Genomic DNA, 24,527 nt, shown 5'->3' with positions numbered 1-24,527 from the left:
CATTGGGGGGCAGATTTTTCCAGCTTTAGTGTTAAGCAACAGCAGAGGTCCTCAGCTGATAAGAAGCTTGGCATGTACTAGGTTCAACAGAGTAAGAATGGCTGGATATGGAGAACAAGGGTAGCATGTTATGAAATGAGATGTCACAGAGGGGCAGGGGTCATATCTTACAGAGCAGGGATCAGCAAACATTGGTCTTGGGTCAAATCCAGGCCCAAGACCTGTTTTGATACAACCTAACAGCTAATGGCTTTTGCATTTTTAGAGAGTAGTAGAAAAATAAAAATAGATGTGGCACAGATCAGATGTAGCTCACAAAGCAAGCATTTACTATATGGTCCTTTACAGAAAAAGTTTGCAGACCCCTCTTTTAGCACTTTGTCAGTCAGGTTAAAGAATTTATATATTTTTTTCTCTTTTTGATTGACATATGATAAAATGCACAGATTTGTTTTCTTTTCTTTTTTGCTAAACGTAGTTTCCATAGAGTAAAATTTACCCTCTTTAGATTATAGTTCTGTGAGTTTTGACAAACTCAGACAGCCATGGAACTACCATCACAATACAGATGCAGGAGAGATTCATTCACCCATAAAACGACCTGGTATCATTTGTAATCAACCCTTTCCCCCAATCCCGGGCCTTAGCAACACTTATCTGTTTTCTGTCCCTATAGTTTTGCCCTATTGGGAATGTAATATAAATTCAATCAGAAAATATGTAGTTTGTTGAGATTCAAGATTCGTCCATGTGTGTATCCATAGCTCATTCCTGTTTTTTGCTCAGTAGTATGCCATTGTATGAATGTATCACAATCTATCCATTACCTACTTGAGGGGACATTCGGGTTTCTTCCAGTTTGGGGTAATTATGAATAAAGCCACTGTAAACATTGAAGTTCACAGATTTTAAGTGTACAGTCAATTGAATTTTAACAAATGTATATATCTGATTAACCCCCAGCCCAATTAACATATAGAATGTTTCTATAATGCCAGTAAGTTTCCGCCTGTCTTTTTCTAGTCAGTCTCCTCCAACCAGTATTTCTAACTTAGTTCCCCTGTTCTAGAAGTTCACATAAAGGGAATCATGAGTATGTAAGGAGTTGGTATTTTACCCCAGGAGGAATAGGAAGCAAGTGAAGGCTTTTAAGAGAGAAATTGGCACCATCTGACTTATAGTTTTAATTATCTTTTTTTGGCTACTATGTGGACAATGATGAGTAGATGACTGTGGGCCGCTTAAGTGTTCCTTTTCTTCCCATCTTCTGGCCGACATGTGGCTTAGAAAAATTCCTGGGCAGACCAGAACTTGAGGCCGACTCCGAACCCCTTTCGCAAAGCTGGATTCAGAGTTCTATTCAGGGCACAGGGACCTGCTTCTGCTGTTCCCGATTTCCCACAGCAGATGGCCCCAGAGCCCAATTCCTGACCTGCCTCCAGGCGTCCCCTCAGCCCTGCGAGTTGGGCGCCCCCAGGCGACTCCTGGCCGCGACTTCTGTGCCAAGCTGGCTGCTCGCGAGGAGCGCTCGGGTCCCTGCCAGGCGCTGTAGTTGAGGAGCGACCAGCAACAGCCCGGGGCTTCGCATCCCGGCTCGGGCAGCAGCCCCGCTGGCCAGCGCTGCGGGCTGCCTCCTACTCTCATCTGGGGCGTCTTAGGCCAAGGGGAGCTGAAGTTCTGCAGGACACCAGTCCGCTCCCTCTTCGCTCTGGGCCAGCTCGTGCGGGTACTTAGTCTGGATAGAGCGTGCGTGCCAGCGGGCCCTTTTAGAAGGCTACCCATGGGAAAGGAGGGTCTTTGGGTTTGGAGAGAAGGAAAGGAGGGGCGTGTGAACTGGGCGTAGGATGGAAGGGGACGGTGGTTGGAAAATAGGCAATATAAGAAAGCAGTGAGGGGACAGCCCGGACCGATGGTAGGTGTCAGGGAACGGATGGAGCCGCTGTGTGGCTCGGGACAAGGGAAGTGAAGCAAGTAGGCTTGTTTGGGTGGAGAGTTGCCTAGGGAAGCAGAGCACTTAAGAGCCTCTTCTGCCCCCTCTCCAACCTCCTCTTTGGTGGTGAGGTCATAGCCCCTTTGGAGCCCTCCCTCTTCCAACCCCTCCCGCTCCAGCGTCTCCTCCAGCCTGGGGGAACAGGACGTGCAGAAGGCTGGGAATGAGGCGGTAGCAGAGGATGAAGTAGACTCGCGGACCTGTAGAAAATGAGGCCCACGCCCCTGCTGCAGCTGGCGTTGCTGCTCACCCTGCTTAGGAGTCTGAGAGGAAAGGCGTGTCATTCTCCGCCCTGCGAGTGCCACCAGGAAGACGACTTCAGAGTCACCTGCAAGGATATCCACCGCATCCCTAGCCTTCCACCCAATACACAGACTCTGTGAGTACCGGGGAGTGGAGAGGGTAGGACCCACAGGCCAAAAGTACCTGGAAGGTGGATGGAAGTGCACAGAAACGGCTTAGTAACAGGCCAAAGGTGTGCGTGTGTGTATGTATGTTGATTCAAAACCCAAACGTGCACACTTGGAAAGCTATCATTGCTGACACCCCAGTTATTCTTAACACAGGAAAGGTAACCAAACTTTGGTGCAAGATGAAAGTGAGTGGTGTTCTTTCTAAAATATGCTATTTTGTATTTTGCCTACTCTTAGCCTTGGCTGAATCTCAGTTCCACTTCAGATATTGATAAGGTCAATAGCAACTCAAAACTCATCTTTGTAATATTACCTTGGCTAAGGGAAAATTGCATACATGGATTTTTCCTTTTAGCCTTCTGAGGGGGGGGGGGGAGGAATATCTTAACAATCTTAACAGTTCCTTTGACTCATCAAATAGCTGATAACAATTTAATCAGAAGCTCTTATTTAAAATATGTCCTTCGTACAATGTGTATACTTACTCCAATAGGAGCTGCCTACTGATCCAGAATTCTCCTTTAGGATATAGGCATGATAGAGTTCTCAAGAGCTGCAATTTCATAAAATGCATTTTAACTGCATGTTAAATGTTACCAAATTAAGAAACTTAATGTTACATAAGCTTTATAATTTAAATCAGTGACCACCAAAAGCTTAACTGTAGGCAAGACCTAAGGGAGAAAAGGGTTTTTTGTAATGGTTAAAATAAAACAGAAAGAGAGAATAGTAAAATAACCTGGGCTGGTTAAACCCAGATAAGGTATGAAAGTGCAGGTTATTAGATAGACAAAAAGAAAATATGAAGTTGTACTTCATGATTTTCTCAAAAATTTCACTCATAGGGACATTCAGCAGTAGGTGATGAATGTTTCAGCACAGATTTCTGTACTCTGAGAACCCTGATTTCCTGTCTCATCTGGATGAATTGGTGCAATAACCTCCAAACTGTGCTCTATTCACCATGTTGCTACCACAGAATATATGTTCTTATCATCCTCTTGATTAAACCCCTACAGTGGCTCCTGGAGTTATCTGGTATAAAACTCTAAATTATTTTTTATGACCTATGAGATCCTTCAAGACCTAGCCCAGTCTCTCTCTCAAGCCCCACTTCTCTTCATCTCTTTGACTCTCTACTCCTACTGATCGAACCTCTGGCTGTACCCTCAAAGTTCGTTGCTCTCATTCTTGCCCTTGTCTCCCCACATGCTGTCCACTTTGTCTAAGACAACTTTTCCCTTTTTTCCATCTGGCTAATATCTACCTGAAGATACAGATTAGGGCTCAATTCCTTCCAGAAGCTTCTACTGGCCCATGACCACTAGTCTGGTTGTGCTGCCCACCCCCCCATAATATTCTGTGCATGAGCCAACCCTAGCCTTTAAACACTGTTTGCTTTTCTCTCACTTGTTATTTACATGAGCTTGTTTAGGTTAGGAAACCTATCATTCAACCCTGAATTCCTTGCACCCAGGACAAGACCTGGAACTACATAGGTGCTCAAAAAAAAACTTGGTGAATGAAGGAATATGTTGATCCTAGATTGTCTACTATTGGGTTGGGAGAACGAGCCAGGAACATCCCTTCTTCAGGGACTTCTTTAAAGATAGCAGCATTTCTAGAGTTATTGAAGAGAGAGATGGTTCTGACAGGGAAAGTGTGAATAAAATGTTTTACCAGTTTAAACAATATCTGCAACAGTAGCGAAATACTTCTCTAATCATTTGGGGGCAGTGGAACCCTTGTCAATGGAAAGCTCATATGAGAAGTCAAATATGTAAAGCTGATGATTATATCATGCTTATTTTGTGTGAGACTCTATTCTTATAATTTTACATGAACTAACCCATTGAATCCTCACAAAATCCAATTAAGTAGGTGCACTTTATTACCCTCATTTTGCAGTTGAGGAAACTGAGGCACAAATGATGAAGGATGTGTCACACAGCTTGTAAGTAGAGCAAGTGGGATTTGAGATACTGCATAGTCAACTGTGGAGCCTGCACCCTTAAACCATCACCCTTAGGTGAAAGTGGGCCTTACCCTGCCAGCTTTCCCCAGAGAGGTCCATGAGGCTTTGGGGAAGGAAGTTTGAAAACCAGTGATATCCAATAAATCACAAATAGCCTCAGGTGAGAACTACATAAAACTCAGAAAATAGAAGGTTTGGGGGGGAAAGGTAAGAAGGATAGAAAGAAGGAAGAAGAAGACAGTAGGAAGAAGGGAGGAAAACAAAGAATATATCAGAATTATAGATGGCACTCCCTGCTGAAACAAACCATATCTTTGTCATTAATTTTACAGGAACCATGACTTTTACAGGAACCTACTTTAAATTTACAGGAACCATGCTGAAGCATATTCTCTCACAGGCTTTATGTTATTTGGAGTATATTTCCTTTTAAAGTTTTTGAAGAGCCCTCACTGGTGTAAAATGTGAGGCAAAAATTCACTCCTGCATACTTGATTATTTCTGCAGAGTTTGTCAGGATGCTGTGTTAACTGCTGCCCAGCCATTTTACAAATTATTAAGGTGCTAAGAGCAATTTTCCTACAATTTACCTTCTGTAATATATTACGGTAGTAAAGAGATCTCTTCTTTCTACACCACCCTTACACTGCCACGGAATCTAATGGAGGAGTGGGAAATACATCATCTGTAGCTCTAACTGAAGTGGTTTTGAAATTATTTTCTCACTTCTTGCAGAGGGGCATGATGCACACTCATTCTAACAGTGGCTCTGACAAGGTTGGAGGTGAGGGAGAGCTGGTGTTCCCAACTCCCAGTGGAACATCCTAGAATATTTATATGCAGAAAGGTCGAAAAAAAGTTGCTTCTTCCAATTGAGAATTTCTGATTTAAGGGGACTTAAATGAAGCAAGTGGAATAAAATTAAAAATAGAATGTTGGTGTATAATTATAGATTATATCACCTCAATACCAGGGGGGCCAAGAATGACAGATCATTCTCATTCAAAGAATTGCCTTTTGCTGCTCTATGCACAAGAGGATGGTCCATTCTCTGTGTGAGGTGAATGGGGTTTGTTTGTATTCTTCCTCAAGGAGCTGCTACCTTGCCTTGCCTTGGCCTTTTGACCTCCCTGGTTTTGGTTTCATGTTGACAACTACCACCCTCACTGCCCCCACTGGCTTGGGCTTCACTGAAGTAATGGTTTATCATCCTCCACACACTCTTACACCTTCAGGAATATTTCCGAGGGAATTGTTGCCGCTGCTGGTGTCTCTGGGTTCAGGTTTTTGCTTTGGTTTTTAGTCATTTGCATTCTGCATCTGTGGCTCTAATGGATGGACTATCCTGGTGTTTCCTAAATTTTAGACAATGACTCCCCATCTTTAGATTTTTGCCCTATTCATGTTCCACCTGTACTATTACTTCCTCAATATTTTTATGTTGACTCACTTCCATAATCTGAAGAAATTTATTTAGGAAAGCTTCTATCATGACTATAAACGGAAAATCAGCATCATTTACCATAATAGGAGGTAACCAGAACATAAAATACAGTGAAACCAAAATGTAATTAAATTCTAGAGAAAAACTTTTGTCTGTGAACATTCTGAGCCTGAGGCCCTCTTCTCTTTAACAGGGAGATGAGCAAGTGCTAGAGACATATTAAAGACATATGAAGAATTGAAAGACTATTGAAAAGAGGATTACTTTCTCACTGTGTGATTCAATACTATTTAATGACTTGTAGAGCTTCACCTAAAATAATCTCATGTGTCTCTAGTTGTCCCTGTCCCACAGTTAAGGAAATGTGAGTTTATTACATATATCATAATTGTTTTAGTCACAATCAGTAGACTTAACCTGAATGACATTTGGTTTCCATCCTAAAAGGAAACTCTCTGCTTCATACCCACATGCTGCCCACACACAGCCCAATATTTTGTGCCTTGTAAAGGTGGTTTTACTTCATGTTTCCTGTACCATGATTCTCAAAATATTTTGAACACACGCACATTTTTTTAAAAGACCAGTCAAAGTTTCTGAAGGCAAGTAAAAGAAAATCCATCTTTGCCAGCTTAAGAGGGAAATAAATATTTTGGAAGAATAATATATACTTTACAGAATCATTGTACAACCAGGCTTTGAAAATAGGCCAGGGCCCAGTGTGGGCAGGAAGTAGAACTGTGACTGACCAACTGATCAGGACAATTCTATGGACAATACTGCAGCTGCAGTCCCTAGACACCTGCAGCACTGGGCTCCCAGTCCTGTAGCTGCTGGACTGTCAGTGTTGCTGCAATAAATAATTTCTAAACTCTTTGAATCACCAACATATTGTTAATATCCTATTGGGAGCATCTGATTGGCTGGTAGATATTACATGCTGTGCGGTCAGAGGGAGGGAGAAGGAGGACGTTGCCACCTTCCTTTTGATGTTTGTAATGAGAGATGCAGAACTTGATCCTAATAATAATCATAATGATAAGGAATTCCCCACCAAAGAGGGGCCATATGTCCTCAACATTTCTCATCATTTCATCCTCATCACTTCATTTCTCATTTTCATTCTGCAAATATTTATTAAGTACTGGCTCTATCCCAGCCACTGTGTTCCACTCTGGCTTTGGTGAACACCAACATGTCCCTGTCCTCAGGGATCTTAGGATCTAGTGCAGAAGCTGAATATTATTAAATAATCACAAAAATATATAATGATAATAGTGGTAAGTTCTGAGAGTATACTTAGTGGGGAGGGGGGAAAGCTGACAAATGGGTTTTATGAAAGGCTTTGAGCTACACCCTGAAGAACCAATAGGAGCTGGGTAGGAGCCCCGTATGAGGGATTGCAGGGGTGGGGGTTGCAGGTGGAGAAGCAGCATTCCAGGACACAGAACTGCACATTGGAAAACACCGAGGCATATTCAAGCTGGAGAAATAGAGAAGGGTCAGAGCATGCAAGACCTTGTAGTACAGGGATAGGATTTTAGATTTATCCCAAAAGCAATGGAGAGCTTTGAAGAATTCTGACCTGAGGGTCAAGGAAGGCATGAATTATTCTTTTGAAAAGAAGATATTGATGGGGAATAAAATGTGCTACTATTTTCCTTATAGCACAAGGTGAATTTTGATGTCTTGGAGGCCAGCTTTTATGCACAAAAAAGACCTATTGTACATAATTGGTTTTAAAAATTATTTGATGCATTCAAATTCAATATTTTATTTAAAAATTATTTGATTCATGCAGTAATAAATGTAAATCTAATCTTTCTTAAAGTTCCCATATATTTAATATTTTATATGTAAATCTAATTAATTGTAACCATCATTTTAGGAGGGTTTTCCAATTTAATAATATTTTAATAAATAATTTATTACTTCATGAAATAGCTTGAATACAAATGTAATATATTTTCTTTCAAAGCACTTGAATATTTGATTGATTAAATTTTCTCAAATACTTAAAAGACACTTCTAGAAAAATCTTTTACTTTTTATTTAAGAATTAGGAATCCTAACTTTTTTGGGCATTCCACTCTATTTACAGGGGCAAGAAGGAAGAGTGGTTAGGAGCACACTAGCCAGCCCATATGGGTTGAATGTCTTGCTCTATCATTTCCTACTTGTGCTGTTGGGAACATTATCTAATTTCCCTGTGCCTCAATTTCTTTATCTAGAAAATAAGGATAATTATAAAGTAACTGCCTCATGGGACTGTTAGTAGGTATGAATGAGTTAATGCTGTTGAAGGATAGTCCCCAAGGAAAGTCCCCATGACTCTGATAGAGCTATAAGTTGAATAAGTGTTAAAGATTTTATTCAATTTATTAATGAGGAAACTGGTAAGATGTTTATAACCAGTTTAAAGGAGAATCCAAAAAAATAGATACATTTGCAGATCAGGAATATTGAAGAATTAAAATGTGCAAATGAGAGCAAAACTAGCTTCTTCCAGAGTGGGGAAGGGACATCAGTTGAACCTCTATCAGACAATATGGGATCTGCATGTCTATAGACAAGAATTATTTTACATTGGTATCAATCATAAGTTGCAGAGTTGTAAAGCAGTTCTCATAAAATCAGACTCAGAACCGGAAAGGTGTGCTTTAGTCAGTGCCTAATTTCCCAATTTGAAGGGTAAATTACAAGTACATCATAAAATATAGTAGAGTCTATGGAACATGCTGGGACATGTTGAGCTGTGTTTATCATCATCATAGCTGGGAGTCCATAACTTATAAAACAGAGTTGGTAGTACTGATGCAAAATATATGCCAGGCTCTTTTCGGACACTTGGGATCTATAACTGAACAATAACAACAACAACACATATACACACAAACTTGCCTTTGTGAGACTTATATTCTAGTGGAGAAAGATATACATAAGTTATATGGTATATTATATGGTGATAAGTGCTATGAATGGTTTTTTTTTTTAAATAACAGAAGTGTTAAATTTTAGAGTGAATAGGAAAATTTTATTGAGAGGGTATCTTCTGAGAAAAAACTCAAAGGAAGTGAGGGAAAATAATGTTCCAGGAAGAGGAAAGAACTTAATGTGGCAAGCCTGACAAGTGTGAGGAAAAGCAAGAAGTCCAATAGGATGAGAGCTGAATTAGTGAGCAAGAGGAATAAGACATAGAATCAGAAAAATAAAAAAATAGTTTGGGTCACATAGGGTTTTTTGGCCACTGTAAGGACTTCGTTTTTTTTTAGAGAGAATAGGGTTTCAAGTAATGGAAAGACCTGACCTTACCTGCATTTAAAAGAATCTCCTTGGCTGTGTGGGGAATACATTGAGGGCAAGGATGGAAGAGAGAACAGTTAAGAGGCTCCTGCTATAAGCTAGAGGGAAAACATTTTAAATATCTCAAGGCAAGGAAATGCAAAATTCACCTGAAACAGCTAAGTAAGTTCACTCTCACCTATGTCGGGGTTGCATATTTTGCATCAGTACTACGAACCTTTTTTTATACGTTATGGACTCCCAGCTATGATAACAATAAACATAGTTCAACATGTCCCAGCATGTTCCACAGACCTCTATTCTTTATAGTAATAATACAAGTACATCACTGTATTTCTGATTCTATAACTTTCCTCAGATTTTCAAAGATTCCTGACCACAAAATAGTTAAGAAATGCTCCCCAGGAAAAATTTGGCATTTTTGTGTGGTTATAAGTATACATTTGGTATTAACTGTGATTCATTCTATATTATTACAAAGAATACTAAAACGTATATTTAAAGAGGCAAAAACTACCTGCCCTTTGAATGTGATGGTTTTTCTCTTGAATACATTATTATGATTGTTTTCTTTTAAAAATTTTTTTAAATTTATTTAATTCATTTTTTTAATATTACATTAAAAAAATATGAGGTCCCCATGTACCCCCCACCCCCCTCACCCCACTACTCCCCCCATAGCAACATTCTCCTCCATCGTCATGACACATTCACTGCATTTGGTGAATACTACTCTGAGCATCGCTGCACCTCATGGCCAATGGTCCACATCATAGCCCACACTCTCCCACAGTCCACCCAGTGGGCCATGGGAGGACATACAATGTCTGGTAATTGTCCCTGCAGCACCACCCTGGACAACTCCAAGTCCCGAAAATGCCTCCACATCTCATCTCTTCCTCCCATTCCCCACACCCAGCAGCCACCATGGCCACTTTTTCCATACCAATGCCACATTTTTTTCAATTACCAACCACAATAGTTCATGAATAGAATATCAGTAAGTCCACTCTAATCCATATTCTATTCCTCCATCCTGTGGACCTTGGATTGGTTGTGTCCATTCCACATCTATGTCAAGAGGGGGCTTAGATTCCACATGGATGCTGGATGCAATCCTCCTGCTTTCAGTTGTAGGCACTCTTGGCTCCATGGTGTGGTGGTTGACCTTCTTCAACTCCATGTTAGCTGAGTGGGGTAAGTCCAATAAACTAGAGTGTAGGAGCTGAAGTCTGTTGAGGCTCAGGGCCTGGTTATCATATGGTCAGTCCAGAGATTCAGATCCTCTGAGTATATCTTTTTTTAAGATTTTTTTTTTTATTTGTTTCTCTCCCCTTCCCTTCCCCCCCCGCCCCCGGCCCTGTCCATCCCAGTTGTCTGTTTTCTGTGTCTATTTGCTGCATCGTCTTCTTTGTCTGTTTCTGTTGTCAGCGGCATGGGAATCTGTGTTTCTCTTTTTTTGTTGTTGTTGTGTCATCATCTTGTGTAAGCTCTCTGTGTGTGCAGCACCATTCCTTGGCAGGCTGCACTTTCTTTCACGCTGGGTGGCTCTCCTTATGGGGTGCACTCCTTGTGTGTGGGACTCCCCTATGCAGGGGACACCCCTGTGTGGCAGGGCACTCCTTGCGTGCATCAGCACCACATGGGCCAGCTCCACATGGGTCAAGGAGGCCCGGGGTTTGAACCACAGACCTCCCATGTGGTAGACGGATGCCCAAACCAACTGGGCCAAGTCTGCCACCTCTGGGTATATCTTAAACTCCAGTACCAACTACAATTCTGGTAAAGTAACAGGAAAGGCTTGTGAAAAGAGATCACATATGATTCCAGCTCCATCACACAGAAACACCAACTCCAAAGAAGGGCCAACTGACAGGGCAGTGAACTCCATCTGCCATGACCATAAAACCTGTGGGTCTCTGTAGCCCTCAGAAGAACCAATACCTGGGGTTGTATCTACTTTATCTGTCTCTGGGACTCTGCTCAAGTGTGCATAAGGGCAACCCCTCTGGTAACCTCCCAGCTCTTTTTTAGAGACTCATAGCCATATAAACTCATTTGTCCTTTCCATTTCCCCTTTGATTTAGGTCAAAAAGCATTTTTAACTCCTGTTATTATATGTGGACAGAGATATTCTGCTGGTCCAAGTTGAACCTTTTATTCAAGGTCATTTTCTAGTTACATCATCAGCTGGTACTTGGTAGTGATCCCTTGGTGCCAGGGAGGCTCATCCCCGGGAGTCATGTCCCATGCTGGGGGGAAGGCAATGAATTTACATGCTGAGTTTGGCTTCGAGACTGGCCACATTTGAGCAACACAGAGGCTCTCAGGAGATAACTCTTAGGCACACTGCTGCTCTAGGCCTTGTTCTTATTTCAGCTGCGCAGGCTCACAAGCATAGCCATTAGTATCAGGGGCTCATTGTTGGACCTTCATTCTTCTTTGGTCTTTGCCATTGCACTTGGGGGATTGTTGCTGTTCCTTTAGGGACTGTGATAGAGCTCCACTGGCTAGAATCTCAGCACTCCCTCAGTTGTTGTTTTTAATTGTTTCCACTATGAAAATATCCAAACATTTTTAGGTACCCTGGATATATGCCCTGTAGAACTCCCTGCCAACCATGTGTCCTCTGTCAATAACATCCCATTCTAGTATTCCTCCGCTGTCCTTGTTGAACCTCTCTGTGATCCAAGACTTCCTGAAAAGTGAAGCCCTTAATAGTAAATGCCTATTTACTATTATATAATAGTAAATTATATAATAGTAAATGCCTGGTTCCCTTAATAGTAAAATGGAATATAGCGATGAGCTTAAGGGTTAGATATAGAATTCATATTAATTTGGAAAAATTCTACATCCTATTTTTTTCTTTTCTTTTTTCTAATTATTAAGCTTATCTTTACAAGAGTCTTAGATCACAGTAAATCATATATACAATATACAGTTCTCCCACATATCCAACATAAAACCTTTTCCCTTCTACAGCAATAATCTTTTAACATATTCATATCATATTTACTGAAACTGATGTACATATATTGAGACAATAGCTTTCAAACAAGGTAATATTTGTGTTTACATTGTGGTTTATATTTTAGACTATACAATTTTCTAAATTTTTAGTTACCTTATGTTTTACATTATGATTTACATTTTAGCCTGTCAGCCCCTATATATTTTTGGTGTAATTTTATATGTCTTATATCCATCTTTGCGTACTCTTGTGAAACACTTCTATTGCCCACACAGTTACACTGGTTGCATCTATTCAATACCTATTTCCCCCTCCCCTTAGGGCCCACAGTGACAGTCAATGTTTGTTTCTTGAAGAGCCAAGTTCAGAGATACTTGCAACAGTGTTGAGGGCTTGACATGCTGAACTGCCCTAATACCCTGGGAGCCACCATTTCTCTTAAGAGATATAGTTCCCTCTGTTTGATGGCCTCAGTCCTCCCCAGGATGTGGGTATACCTTCACTCTCATTATACGGGTCTCTTCACAATGATATAAACCACTCTGGCAAAATGAGCATTCACATATTTGCTAGGAGTCTGTCCTGTGTCAGATTATCCCCTTTAAGTATCTTAAACAGGTAACTTTCCTTATTATATTTTCGAAAAGGTTTTCTCAGCATTATACTCTCAACAAACACCTGACAATCTCCTATGTTTGTATGTTGCCCCACCCTCCCCCCAATTTCTTGGGCAATATTACCCGTCCTCCCATCCCTAGCCCCCCTCAAGCTCGCAAAGTCCCACCCAAAGGTAACCCTATGCCCCCATTTTATCCCTTCCATGTACACATACCTACCTCCAGCTTATCATAGATTTCACCCATGTAGAGGTTAGTTTATGTCCTTTTTCTACCCCCCGATTTCCTGTAAGCCTATCATCCAGTCTGTAGCTCTCTGAGGCAGCTTGGTTTACTTATTTCATACCATTGAGGTCATGTAGTATTTGTCCTTCAATGCCTGGGTTGCTTTACTCAACATAAGGTTCTCAAGATTCATCCATGTTATCATGTGTGTTTGTAGTGTATTTGTTCTTAAAGCCAAGTAGTATTCCATTGTATATATATACCACATTTTACTTATCCATTCATCTGTTGATGGACATTTGGGTTGATTCCAACTTTTGACAATAGTGAACAATGCTGCTATGAACATTGGTGTGCATATATCAGTTTGTGTCCTTGTTTTCAGTTCTGCTGGGTATATACCCAGCAGTGGAATTGCTGGGTCATATGGCAAATCTATCATTAGTTTTTTGAGAAACCACCTAACTGTCCTCCAGAATGGTTGTATCCTTCTGCATTCCCACCAGTAGTGAATGAGTGTTCTCATTCCTCCACATCCTCTCCAGCATTTGTATTCTTCTATTTTTTTCATAGCTGCCAATCTTATGGGAGTAAGATGGTATCTCATTGTAGTTTTGATTTGCATTTCCCTGATAGCTAGAGATTTGGAGCTTTTTTTCATGTGCTTTTTAGCCATTTGTATTTCTTCTTTGGAGAAGTGTCTGTTTAAATCTTTTTCCCATTTTTTAAATGGGTTATCTTTTTATTTTCAAAATATAGGAGTTCTTTATATATGCAAGTTATAAGTCTCCTATCTGATATGTGGTTACCAAATATTTTCTCCCATTGTGTAGGCTCCCTTTTCACTTTCTTGACAAACTCCTTTGAGGTGCAGAAGGCTTTAATTTTGAGGAGGTCCCATTTATCTATTTGTTCTTTTGCTACTCATGCTTTTGGTGTGAAGTTCATGAAGCCATTTCATGAACTTTCAAGGTCTTGTATATGCTTCCCTACACTGCTTTCCAAAGTCTTTATGGTCTTGGGTCTTATATTTAGTTCTTTGATCCATCTTGAGTTGATTTTTGTATAAGATGTGAGATGGTAATCCTCTTTCATTCTTTTACATATGGATATCCAGTTCTCCAGGCACCATTTGTTGAATAGGCCATTCTCTCCCAGTTGAGAGGGTTTGGTAGCTTTATCGAATATTATATGGCTATATATATGAGGATCTATATCAGAACTCTCAATTCGGTTCCATTGGTCTGTATGTTTCTCCTCATGCCAATACCACACTGTTTTCACTACTGTAGCTTTGTAGTATGTTTTGAAGTCAGGTAGTGTGATTCCTCCAATTTCATTTTTCTTTTTCAATATGTCTTTGGCTATTTGGGGCCTCTTTCCTTTCCAAATAAATTTCATAGTTAGTTTTTCTAGTTCCTTAAAGAATGCTGTGTTGATTTTTATTGGGATTGCATTGAATGTGTAGATCAGTTTTGGTAGGATAGACATCTTAATAATATTTAGTCTTCCTATCCATGAACAGGGAATATTCTTCCATTCATTTAGGTCTTCTTTGATTTCCTTGAACAGTCTTGTGTAGTTCTCTGTGTATAAGTTTTTTTACATCTTTAGTTAAATTTATTCCTAGGTATTTGATTTTTTTATTGACTATTGTAAATGGTATTTGTTTCTTGATTTCCTCCTGAGCTTGCTCATTATTGGTATACAAAAATGCTACTGATTTTTTGTGCATTAATCTTATAACCTGCAACTTTACTAAACTCATTTATGAGTTCTAGAAGCTTTGTTGTAGACCTTTCAGGGTTTTCAGGGTTTATCTGCAAATAATGAAATTTTGACTTCTTCCTTTCCAATTTGAATGCCTTTTATATCTGGTTCTTGTCTCAGTGCTTGAGCAAGTATTTCTAAGACAATGTTAAATAGAAGGGGAGAGAGTGGGCATCCTTGTCTTTTTCCTGATTTTAAAGGGAAGGATTTTAGGATTTCACCATTGTAAACGATGTTGGCTGTGGGTTTTTCATATATACTCTTTATCATGTTCAAAAAATTTCCTTGTATTTCAATCTTTTGCAGTGTTTTTATCAAGAAAGGGTGCTGTATTTTGTCAAATGCTTTTTCTGCATCTATAGATATAATCATGTGATTTTTTTCCTTCAATCTGTTTATATGGTTTAGTACATTGATTGATTTTCTTATGTTGAACCATCCTTGCACACCTGGAATGAATCCCACTTGGTCATGGTGTATAATTCATTTAATGTGTTGTTGAATACGGTTAGCAAGTATTTTGTTGAGTATTTTTGTGTCTAGGTTCATTAGAGAAATTGGTCTGTAATTTTCTTTTCTTTTGGTGTCTTTGTTTGGCTTTGGTACTAGGGTAATATTGGCATCATAGAATGAGTTTGGTGATGTTCCTTCTGTTTTGATTTTTTGGAAGAGTTTTAGCAGGATTGGTGTTAGTTCTTTCCGGAATGTTTTGTAGAATTCACCGGTGAAGCCGTCTGGCCCTGGGCTCTTCTTAGTTGGGAAGTTTTTAATGACTGATTCTATCTCTTTACCTGCGATTGGTTTGTTGAGATCGTCAATTTCTTCTTTTGTCAATATAGGCTGCTTATGTGTTTCTAGGAATTTGTCCATTTCCTCTGAATTGTCATTTTTGTTAGAATATAGCTTTTCAAAGTATCCTCTTATGATAGTCTTTATTTCTGTGGGGTCAGTGGTGATATCTCCTTTCTCATTTCTTATTTTGTGTATTTGCATCTTTTCTCTTTTTTTCTTTGTTAGTCTCGCTAAGGGTTTGTCAATTTTATTGATCTTCTCAAAGAACCAGCTCTTGGTCTTTTTTATCTTTTCCAGTGCTTTCTTATTTTCTATTTCATTTAGTTCTGCTCTTATCTTTGTTATTTCTTTCTTCCTTCTTCCTGTGGGGTTACTTTGTTGTTTTTTTACTAATTCCTCCAAATGTGCAGTTAGTTCTTCAATTTTTGCTCTTTCTTCTTTTTTGATGTATGAATTTATGGCTATAAATTTCCCTCTCAGTGCTGCTTTTACTGCATCCCATAAGTTTTGGTATGTTGTGTTATCATTATCATTAGTTTCAATGTAGTTATTAATTTCTTTTGAGATTTCCTCCTTGACCACTGTTTTTCTAAGAGTGTTCTGTTTAATTTCCATATCTTGGTGTGATATCTGGGCCTCTGGCCCTTGCAGATTTCCAGCTTCACTCCACTGTGGTCAGAGATATTATTTTTATGATTTTGATCTTCTGAATTCATTGAGCCTTTCTTTGTGGCCTAGCATATGGTCTATCTTGGAGAATGATCCATGTGCACTTGAGAAAATGTATATCCTGATGTATTCGGGTGTAATGATCTGTATATGTCTATTAGATCCAGCTCCTCTAATATACTGTTCAAATATTTTGTTTCTTTAGTGATTCTCTTTTGAGATATTCTGTCCAAAGTTGATAATGGTGTATTAAAATCTCCCACTATAATTGTAGAGGCATCTATTCTTTCACTTAATTTTTCCAGTGTTTGCCTTACGTATTTGGAGGCACCCTTGTTAGGAGCATAAATACTTATGATTGTTCATTCTTCTTGAGAGATAGTCCCTTTCACTAATATTTAGTACCTTTCTTTGTCTCTCACAATTGTTTCGCATTGAAAATCCATTTTGTCTAATATTAATATAGCTACTCCTGCCTTTTTTTGGTTATTATTTGCTTGTAAGATTGTTTTCCAACCATTTATTTTCAGCCTCCATGAATCCCTGGGTCTAAGATGTGTTTCTTGTAGACAGCATATAGATGGGTCATATTTCCTTATCCAATGTCCCAGTCTGAATCTTTTGATAGGCGAGGTTAATCCATTGACATTCAGTGTTATTACTTTCAAGGAATTATTTATGTTAGCCGTATTTTCTTTGGACTTGTGTTTGTCATATTTTGTTTGTTTTTTCCCTTCTCATTTTGTCTTTTTTGTTGCTCTTACACTCTCCTCCAACTCTGCCTCTCCTGTTTTTTCCTTTTTTCCTGCAGAACTCCCTTTAGTATTTCTTGAAGGGGAGGTTTCTTGTTGGCATATTCTTTCAATTTCTGTTTATCTGTCAATATTTTGAACTCTCCATCATTTTTGAATGCTAGTTTAGCTGGGTAGAATATTCTTGGTTGGAAATTTTTTCCTTTTAGTACCTTGACTATATCATACCACTGCCTTCTTGCCTCCATGGTTTCAGATGAGAAATCAGCACTTAATCTTATGGAGCCTCCCTTGTATGTGATGGTTTTCTTTTCTATTGCTGCTTTTAGAATTTTCTCTTTGTCTTGAGCATTGGATAATTTGACAAGTATATGTCTTGAGGTGGGCCTGTTGGGGTTTATGATGTTTGGGGTGCATTATGCTTCCTGGATATGTACATCCATCTCTCTCAGTAGATTTGGGAAGTTTTCAGCCATTATTTTCTGTAACACCCCTTCTGTCCCCTTTCCCTTCTCTTCTCCTTCTGGGATGCCTATAATATGTATGTTTGTGCATTTTGCACTGTCATTCAGGTCCCTAAGTCCTAGCTGGATTTTTTCTATCTTTTTACCAATCAATTCTACTATCTGTTTGATTTTTGATGTACTGTCTTCCACATCACTAATTCTCTGCTCTGCCTCTTCTAGTCTGCTGATATTTGCTGCAAGTGTATTTTTGATTTCTTGAACTGTGGTGTTCATTCCCATCATATCTGTTATCTTTTTGCATATGTCTGCAATTTCCTCTCCAAGTTTTCTTCATATTGTTAAACTCTTCCTTTACTTCATTAAGTTGGTCTCTAATATATGTTCTGAGATCTTTAATTACTTGTCTGATGTTCTGCTTCCCTTCCTCGTTTTTAGTTTGCTCATTGGATTCAGCCATGTTTTCCTGATTATTGGTTTGGTTTGTAGTTTTTTGTTGCTGTCTGGTCATCATTTTATCTTGATGGGTTTAATCAGTTCCTTAGCTTTTTTGTCTAGTTTTGGGGATTAATTAGTTATTGTTCTTGCGTAAGTATTATGTCTTCTCTTTGTCACTTTGATCTTCTTATTCTAATTTCTTGTTGCTGGTTGAGTTCACTTTGAAGGAAAATATTAGGGCCAGGGAAAGGAAATTGTGTAAGAAAAGAAAATGTGTAAAGTAGTATTGGTAGGAAATATTAACAGAGCAACAATGTAAGATCTGGGATAATGGATATTAGATTCATGTAATTTGTGTAGAGTTATAGCAGCAAGTAGAGTACCTATAATGAGATAGTCAACTGAATATGGGGAGGAATGTAGTATGAATTAAAAAGCCAGTGTTTTCATGAGAGAGGGAAAGAGAAAAGAAAGACAATAATATCAAGAGTGGATAAAAGACAGAAAACAGAACAAAGGTATTAGAAATTAAAAGTTAGACAATTTGGGGACCAAAGAAAGGGAGGTGGAATGTAAGAGAGAGAGTAGATGATGGAGGATAGGAAGATGTGGGGGAAAGGGAATAGTGTAGGTGGCCAAAATCAATTCACCCAGAAACAAGGAAATGGAGGCTGAGGAAACACAGCAAGTGTGAGGCACTCCCTGCAACACCTATTGTATAAATAAAATAAAATAAAATAAAATAAGAAAAAGAGAGAAAATTAAAAAAAGAAAGAAGAAAAAAAGGGGACATGGGCAAAGAAAAGGGAGGGAAACAAGCAAGAAAAAGAAAAGAAGAAAGAAAAAAAAAACCCTAAATAAACGAAAAAGGATCTTGGGGGTTACAATGGGAGAAAAGACCAGGAGATAATGCAATATTAGCAACCAAGGCAATAAAAAAAAAAAAAGAAAAAAGAAAAAGGAAAAAAAAACACAAATGCTGAGGGCTAGGACAATCAAGCACCTCAGATGGACCTTAGGGCATGGTGGATTCAGGGATGGGAAGTCTGTGATATTGCAGACTCAAGAGGTGTGAGTCTCTGGGGTGTGGGCCACCAGGATTTAGGGGACACAGACCTGGGAACCACACATCTGTTTAACAGGGAGCCTGGGAGCACCACAGCGCAACACAGCCTTCAGGGATCCCCCCAGCTGGGCGCCAGCCCTAGGGGGAGGGGCTCTAGCTGGAAGCTCTGATCTCCGTGTCAGAAACCCAACATTCCACGTCTGGTAAAAATCTCCTCTGTCTCTGTCTCACCAAATCGGCTTCCACACACCTTCTGCCCTGCAAGCCCCCAAAACAGCCTGCCTGGGGTGCCGCTGTACTACAAATAATTCACGGACCACTGCAGATGGGCCGCCAGCCCTAGGGGGAGGGGCTCTAGCCGGAAGCTCTGATCTCCGTGTCAGAAACCCAAAATTCCACGTCTCCCTCTCTGTCTCACCAAATCGGCTTCCAGACACCTCCCACCCTGCAAGCCCCCAATAGCCCACTCAGGGCTTGGGAACTCCCCAGCACAGCAAAGCCTCCAGAAATCGCAGCTGCTGGTGCCGCCAGCCTCAGGGGGAAGCGTCCCACACGCAGTCCCGATCTTCTTAAAAAGACCCAAAATTCTACCTTTTACAAGAATCTTCTCTGTCACCGTCCCACTAAATCAATGTCCAGACAACTCCTGCTCTGCAGACAACCGAAACAGCCTGGTCCAGCAAAATTCCAACCCTACTCAGCCATTTCTTTGCAGGAGAGATTATAAGATACACTCGCTCAGACTCCATCTTGCCCCCTCCTGATTGTTTTCTTTATGCCTCACCCTTAACCTGTCCCTTGTATAGGTTTTTCATGCAGAAGTATACTAAATGCAGTCATTCTTCAAGTGATCAGTTTGAAACCATATCTTACAAGTATCTTACACCTCAAACCCAACATTAAACACTTCAGAGCTTGTCCTGTTTCCATTTTCATGGAAACTAGTTTATGTGCTTAATTACTCTCTTGCCTTTGATCACTGCAGCTTAAAAATAGCAGAAGAAAATTTTAAGAATGGGCAACAAATAGTCCCATTTTGTCAAAGCTACAAATCGGATTTTAAATTCCATTTAAGATTTCAGACTCTATTTACTTTATCTTGTTTCTGTATGAATCCTTAAGAACATTTAGGGTGTTCAGGATTATTTTCAAACATAAATTTCCTTTCTTAAAATTACAAAGCAGGCATTTGTGATTTTAAACATCTTATATTGTTCTCGTCTACTATATATGTCCTAGTTTTTTCTGATAGTCATATTTTGCCACCAGAATATTCTAGGTTATAATGTTTCATCATCATCCTATACTAAACTTTCCACACTGCCTTAGCACCTGGAAAAAGCTCTCTTGCGCCACAGTTTTTCTTTCAGAAAACACGATCTCTGTATTTATATAATACATGAAGCTTTTGGCTTAAATTTTGTAGGCATTAGCTTAATTTTACCCACACTCTGGTGTCATCGTAATTACTCAGAGAGTAATTACTTCAGAGAGAGATTGAAATTGTCTCTTCTTCTTGCCAGTTCTGCCACTTTATATTTTGTTATTTCAATATTTCTGTGGGCTGAGAAATGAGAAGGCTTACTTTGGGAAAAATATCTGAACATAAGAATAAATAGAATTTAAAGGAGGGCATAAGTGAGGGGCTCTCCTATGAGAAGGTCTTTAGTGGGCTTTGTGACTACAGCATTTCCACCTCAGCACAATTTTCACTAATTTCTGAGTTCATGGCCATGATCCAAAATTTGATTACAAGAAATCTTACCTCCAGATACATGGCATTTTATTTTATGATAGTTTTTCCTTCCTCCCTTTTTTCTCTTCCCTTCTTACTTTAATTCCTCCATTCCTTTCCTTCTTCTTTCTTTATGTCAATAAATTTTTATTGATCACCTATCACATGCTAGTACTATTCTAAGCACTGGAAGTATAAAATTTCCTGATCTCATTGATCTTACATTCTAGCACATATAGACCTTAGAATGATCGAATCACACAGAATGTCAGATACTGATAAGTATAATGGAAAAAAATAAAGGAAAGGAGAGGAAATGCTGTAGGTCACATTTTAGGTGGTCAGAGAAGGCCTTACTGAGAAGGTGACATTTGAATTAAGACCTGAAAGAGGTAAACAAAAAAAGTAAGCTGGGACAGTATCTAGAGGAAAAAATTCCAAATAAATGGAAAGGTCCAAAGGCAGGGGTGGCTTGGGAGAAACATGTAGTTCTCTGTTTAAGAAATAGCAAGGAGAGAGATGTGGCTGAAGCGACTGGGTAGCAGAAAATACAGTCAGAACTGTTATGGGAATGGAGGACATATGTTGTACTTTGTAGATCATTATAAATACATTTTAATTTTTTTATTTGATTTTTTACTTATCTTCTGAATGGGATCAGAAGTTGTTGAGGATTTTGAGCCAAAAGAAAAGAAGAAAAAAAAGAAAGAAAGAAAACAAAAATTGCATGAGCTGACTCACATTTTCCTAGATAACTGTATGTGTTGAGAATAGACTGGAGGGGTGAGCAAGGTCAGGAACAGGGGAACTACTCAGGAAATATTTCAGTATTTTGAGAGATGATAATGACTTGAACCAGGTTATAGCTGGGAAGGTGGTAAAAAATAGTTGGATTCTGAATTTATATTCAAGGTAAAGCCAACCAGATTTCCTAACACTGTGTGGGGGCTCAGAGCAAGAGAAGAGTCTGTGATGTCTTAGCCTGGATTCTCCAGAAATCAGAGCTAGTATGAGAATTCTTTATTGTAGAGTGTAATCTAGGGAGCAGAATGGTGAGAGAAGGAAGTGAAGCAGAGAAGGAGAGAGAGTTTGCTACTCTCTCAATGATTACTCAAACCAATGAGACCACATGACAAGGCAGATATAGTAATGCATCCAGGACCCTTGTTCTGGGAAGGAGGAAAGAAACATCCATTAGTTCTTATCTCAATGGGTCAGGGTGTTAATTCTCCCAAACATCCAGGTTGCTCTTGCATGGGTGTTCAGAGAGTACCTGGGTGGAAGGTGGAAGTTGTAGGACTGAGGTGCAGTGCTGCCAGTTTGCACCTGTGTGAAGCTATTCAGAATATGCACAGAATTGGCTGCAGCCATCTAGAATAAGAGACAGGCAGGGCTGATAGGATCTAAAGTTTAAGAGGTGTACAGTGTAGTTCATTTGTACCACTCGATCTGCACATATTTTCCATTATATCCAGTTACCATACTAAAGTGTGGGACCTCCAAATTTGTAAGACTGAGGTGCTCTCACTTCTTTCCTGAGAAAAAAGGGGATACAAGTCCAATATGTCACAGGGTTCCCTTCAAGACCATTACATTCAATGTGCAACTCTGCAAAGATGTAATGCAAGAGGGTTTGTGAAGCAATCTACAGTCCTTTCTGCTGCAACTGATCATAAGACTGTGATTGATATTCATCATCTCTTCCACTTCTAATTCTAGATTTCTCTCATTCTCAGCCAGCACTTTGGCTAAATGGGATGCTTATCTGGTGGAGGGACCCAGACCTTCAACCTCACAGGTTCTGATCCCTTAGCCAGCTAGAGTTTCTACATTTGCCTAGTCATCATTTTCACTCAGCACAGAAGCACCAAGAGATACTCCTGTGGGATCCCTAGTTCTAGACATACTCCTCTCTGCTGCTATACTTTAGCTTCAGAGAGGAGGCTAAAGTATAGCAGCAGCCCTAGCTTCTAATGGTAAAAAAGGTCTGTTCTTCCAACCAGTATAGAAACTCCATTTTTTTTGCCTACTCATCCACTGGCATGAGGATCCCAAATGGCCAAGCAGTTATTATATAGTAGTAGGTCTTGTATTTTCATTGGCAGGAATTAGCTTTCCATCTAGGTCTGGGACTTCCAATCTAGTAGAGTATATGACTGTGGAGACAGGAAACTCAAATTCTGCAAGTGGATCATTGGGGTAATGGTGAGAATGACAAATTCTATTAATACCTGTTGGTCTTCAGACCCATGTATTCTAGCTATATGGAACACAATATCATATATTGGGAATTGGTCCAGCGTATATACTTCCTTAGGTCAGACCCCCAACCCTTGATCTTGAATTTATAGTTTGCATCAACAAATTGATTGCTTTTGTGCTTACCTTATTTTATGACTCAGTGGAACTGACAATACTAAGTTCACAATGGGCAGCTCCAATCCCAGAGTCCCTTGGCAAACTATGGTCAGGGATTCAATCTTTCCCAGGAAGAGTAGCGTGCCAGGTGCTATTTTTCAAGTGAAATGTAGTTTTATGCTCCAGAAGGCAGAGCAATGCTCCAAAATCTTAGTTGCTTCAGCTTCAGTTCTCATATTGGGTCTTGCCAGGGTCTACAGAACATCTTTCTCCACCATGGATATCTCTGGTATGACCATGCTGAGTCATGTGACCTGAGTGGCAGGGCAGCTGACATTTCAGTCCAATTCTGTTGTAGGGTCTTCTTGTTCTAGTACCCACCTGAAGCTCACAGGCTTCGGAGTCATATGATAAATGGGCAAATGGGTTGGCACATATTCACAAGAGTGATATATTCTGCCTCCAAAAGAGGCACAGCAAGTGTTGTACTTCTTTCTAAGAGGTAGAAAGGGCAAGATACAACAGCTTGTCCTTTACCTTAGAGAGGATATCCTGGAATTTCCCAGACTAAACACTTCACTGATGGGGGGTTACCTGACTCTTCATGGGATTTATCTGCTACCCCTGGCACTCAGATTTCTTACTAGCTCATTCAGTTTTCTTTCTACTTCTTGCTCACCAAGTCCAATTAGCATATCATCAGAAAGAAATGACCAGGATTGTGAAGGGTCTGATTATATAAGAAACAAGGGAATAATCTTCCAGAAGTACAAAAGGTATAGCTGGGAAAGAGGGTGGATAAGGAGGAAATACCATGTTTTTAAAGCTTCCAAATCCAGAACTACTCTCTTTCTTTGTGAACCATATATTTGGAAATGGTGACAACAGTTTTTCTTACACTGCCTTCTGGTAATCAGCTCTCTTCCCATTCAGTACCTTCAAGTTCCTTCTAAGACAAAATCCTGTAATACACAGGTAGCAACTATCTTGTATTAGGGCATGGAGAAAGAGTAAATCTGAATAATTAAAGTGTCCCACCAAACGCAGTCCTGAATATCTTCATTTATCTGCATTTTCCAGAGTGGGTTGAGTGGGTCTAAATCTTGTGTGAAGTTAACTGCCCTATAAAAAGCCAAGGAAGCAATTTCCCATGCAGAAAAACAACTTCTATCTTTGTGATGATTAGGCTAATGTGTCAGTTCAGCTGGTGCCCAATTGCTTGGTCAAGCAAGCAGTGGGCTAATTGTAATACAAAGGTATTTCATGGACTTTGTCAGTGAGTTGATGGCATAGATGGCTGGTTACATCTACAATCAACTGAGGAGATTGCCACCAGCATTGAGTAACATCTCATCCAATTAGTTGAAGGCCTTAAAAGGGAAAGTGATTTCAGCAGTCAGAGAGAGAATTCCCATCTGTACTTCAGATAGCCAGTGTCTCCTGGGGAATTCATCAAGAACCTTTATCAGAGTTCCTGGCTTGCAACCTGCCCTATGGAATTTGGACGTGTGCATCCCCATCGTCACGTGAGACAACTTTTTA

At 39.7% G+C, this 24,527-nt stretch overlaps 1 protein-coding gene across 1 annotated transcript in view; it reads left to right on the top strand.

Annotated features, from left to right (window-relative positions):
* The first annotated feature begins 2,080 nt into the window (after window positions 1–2,080).
* TSHR (thyroid stimulating hormone receptor) overlaps window positions 2,081–24,527 on the top strand; it is a 190,972-nt gene continuing 168,525 nt past the window's right edge. The window contains exon 1 of the mRNA XM_004470897.3: window positions 2,081–2,369. Within this exon, the coding sequence (XP_004470954.1) occupies window positions 2,200–2,369 (170 nt within the window). The 5' untranslated portion in view covers window positions 2,081–2,199. The remainder of the gene's footprint in view (window positions 2,370–24,527) is intronic.

This window comes from Dasypus novemcinctus, chromosome 3 (genome assembly GCF_030445035.2).
Source record: "Dasypus novemcinctus isolate mDasNov1 chromosome 3, mDasNov1.1.hap2, whole genome shotgun sequence".
Classification (NCBI taxonomy): domain Eukaryota; kingdom Metazoa; phylum Chordata; class Mammalia; order Cingulata; family Dasypodidae; genus Dasypus; species Dasypus novemcinctus.
This window is presented reverse-complemented; position numbering and strand designations above follow the sequence as displayed.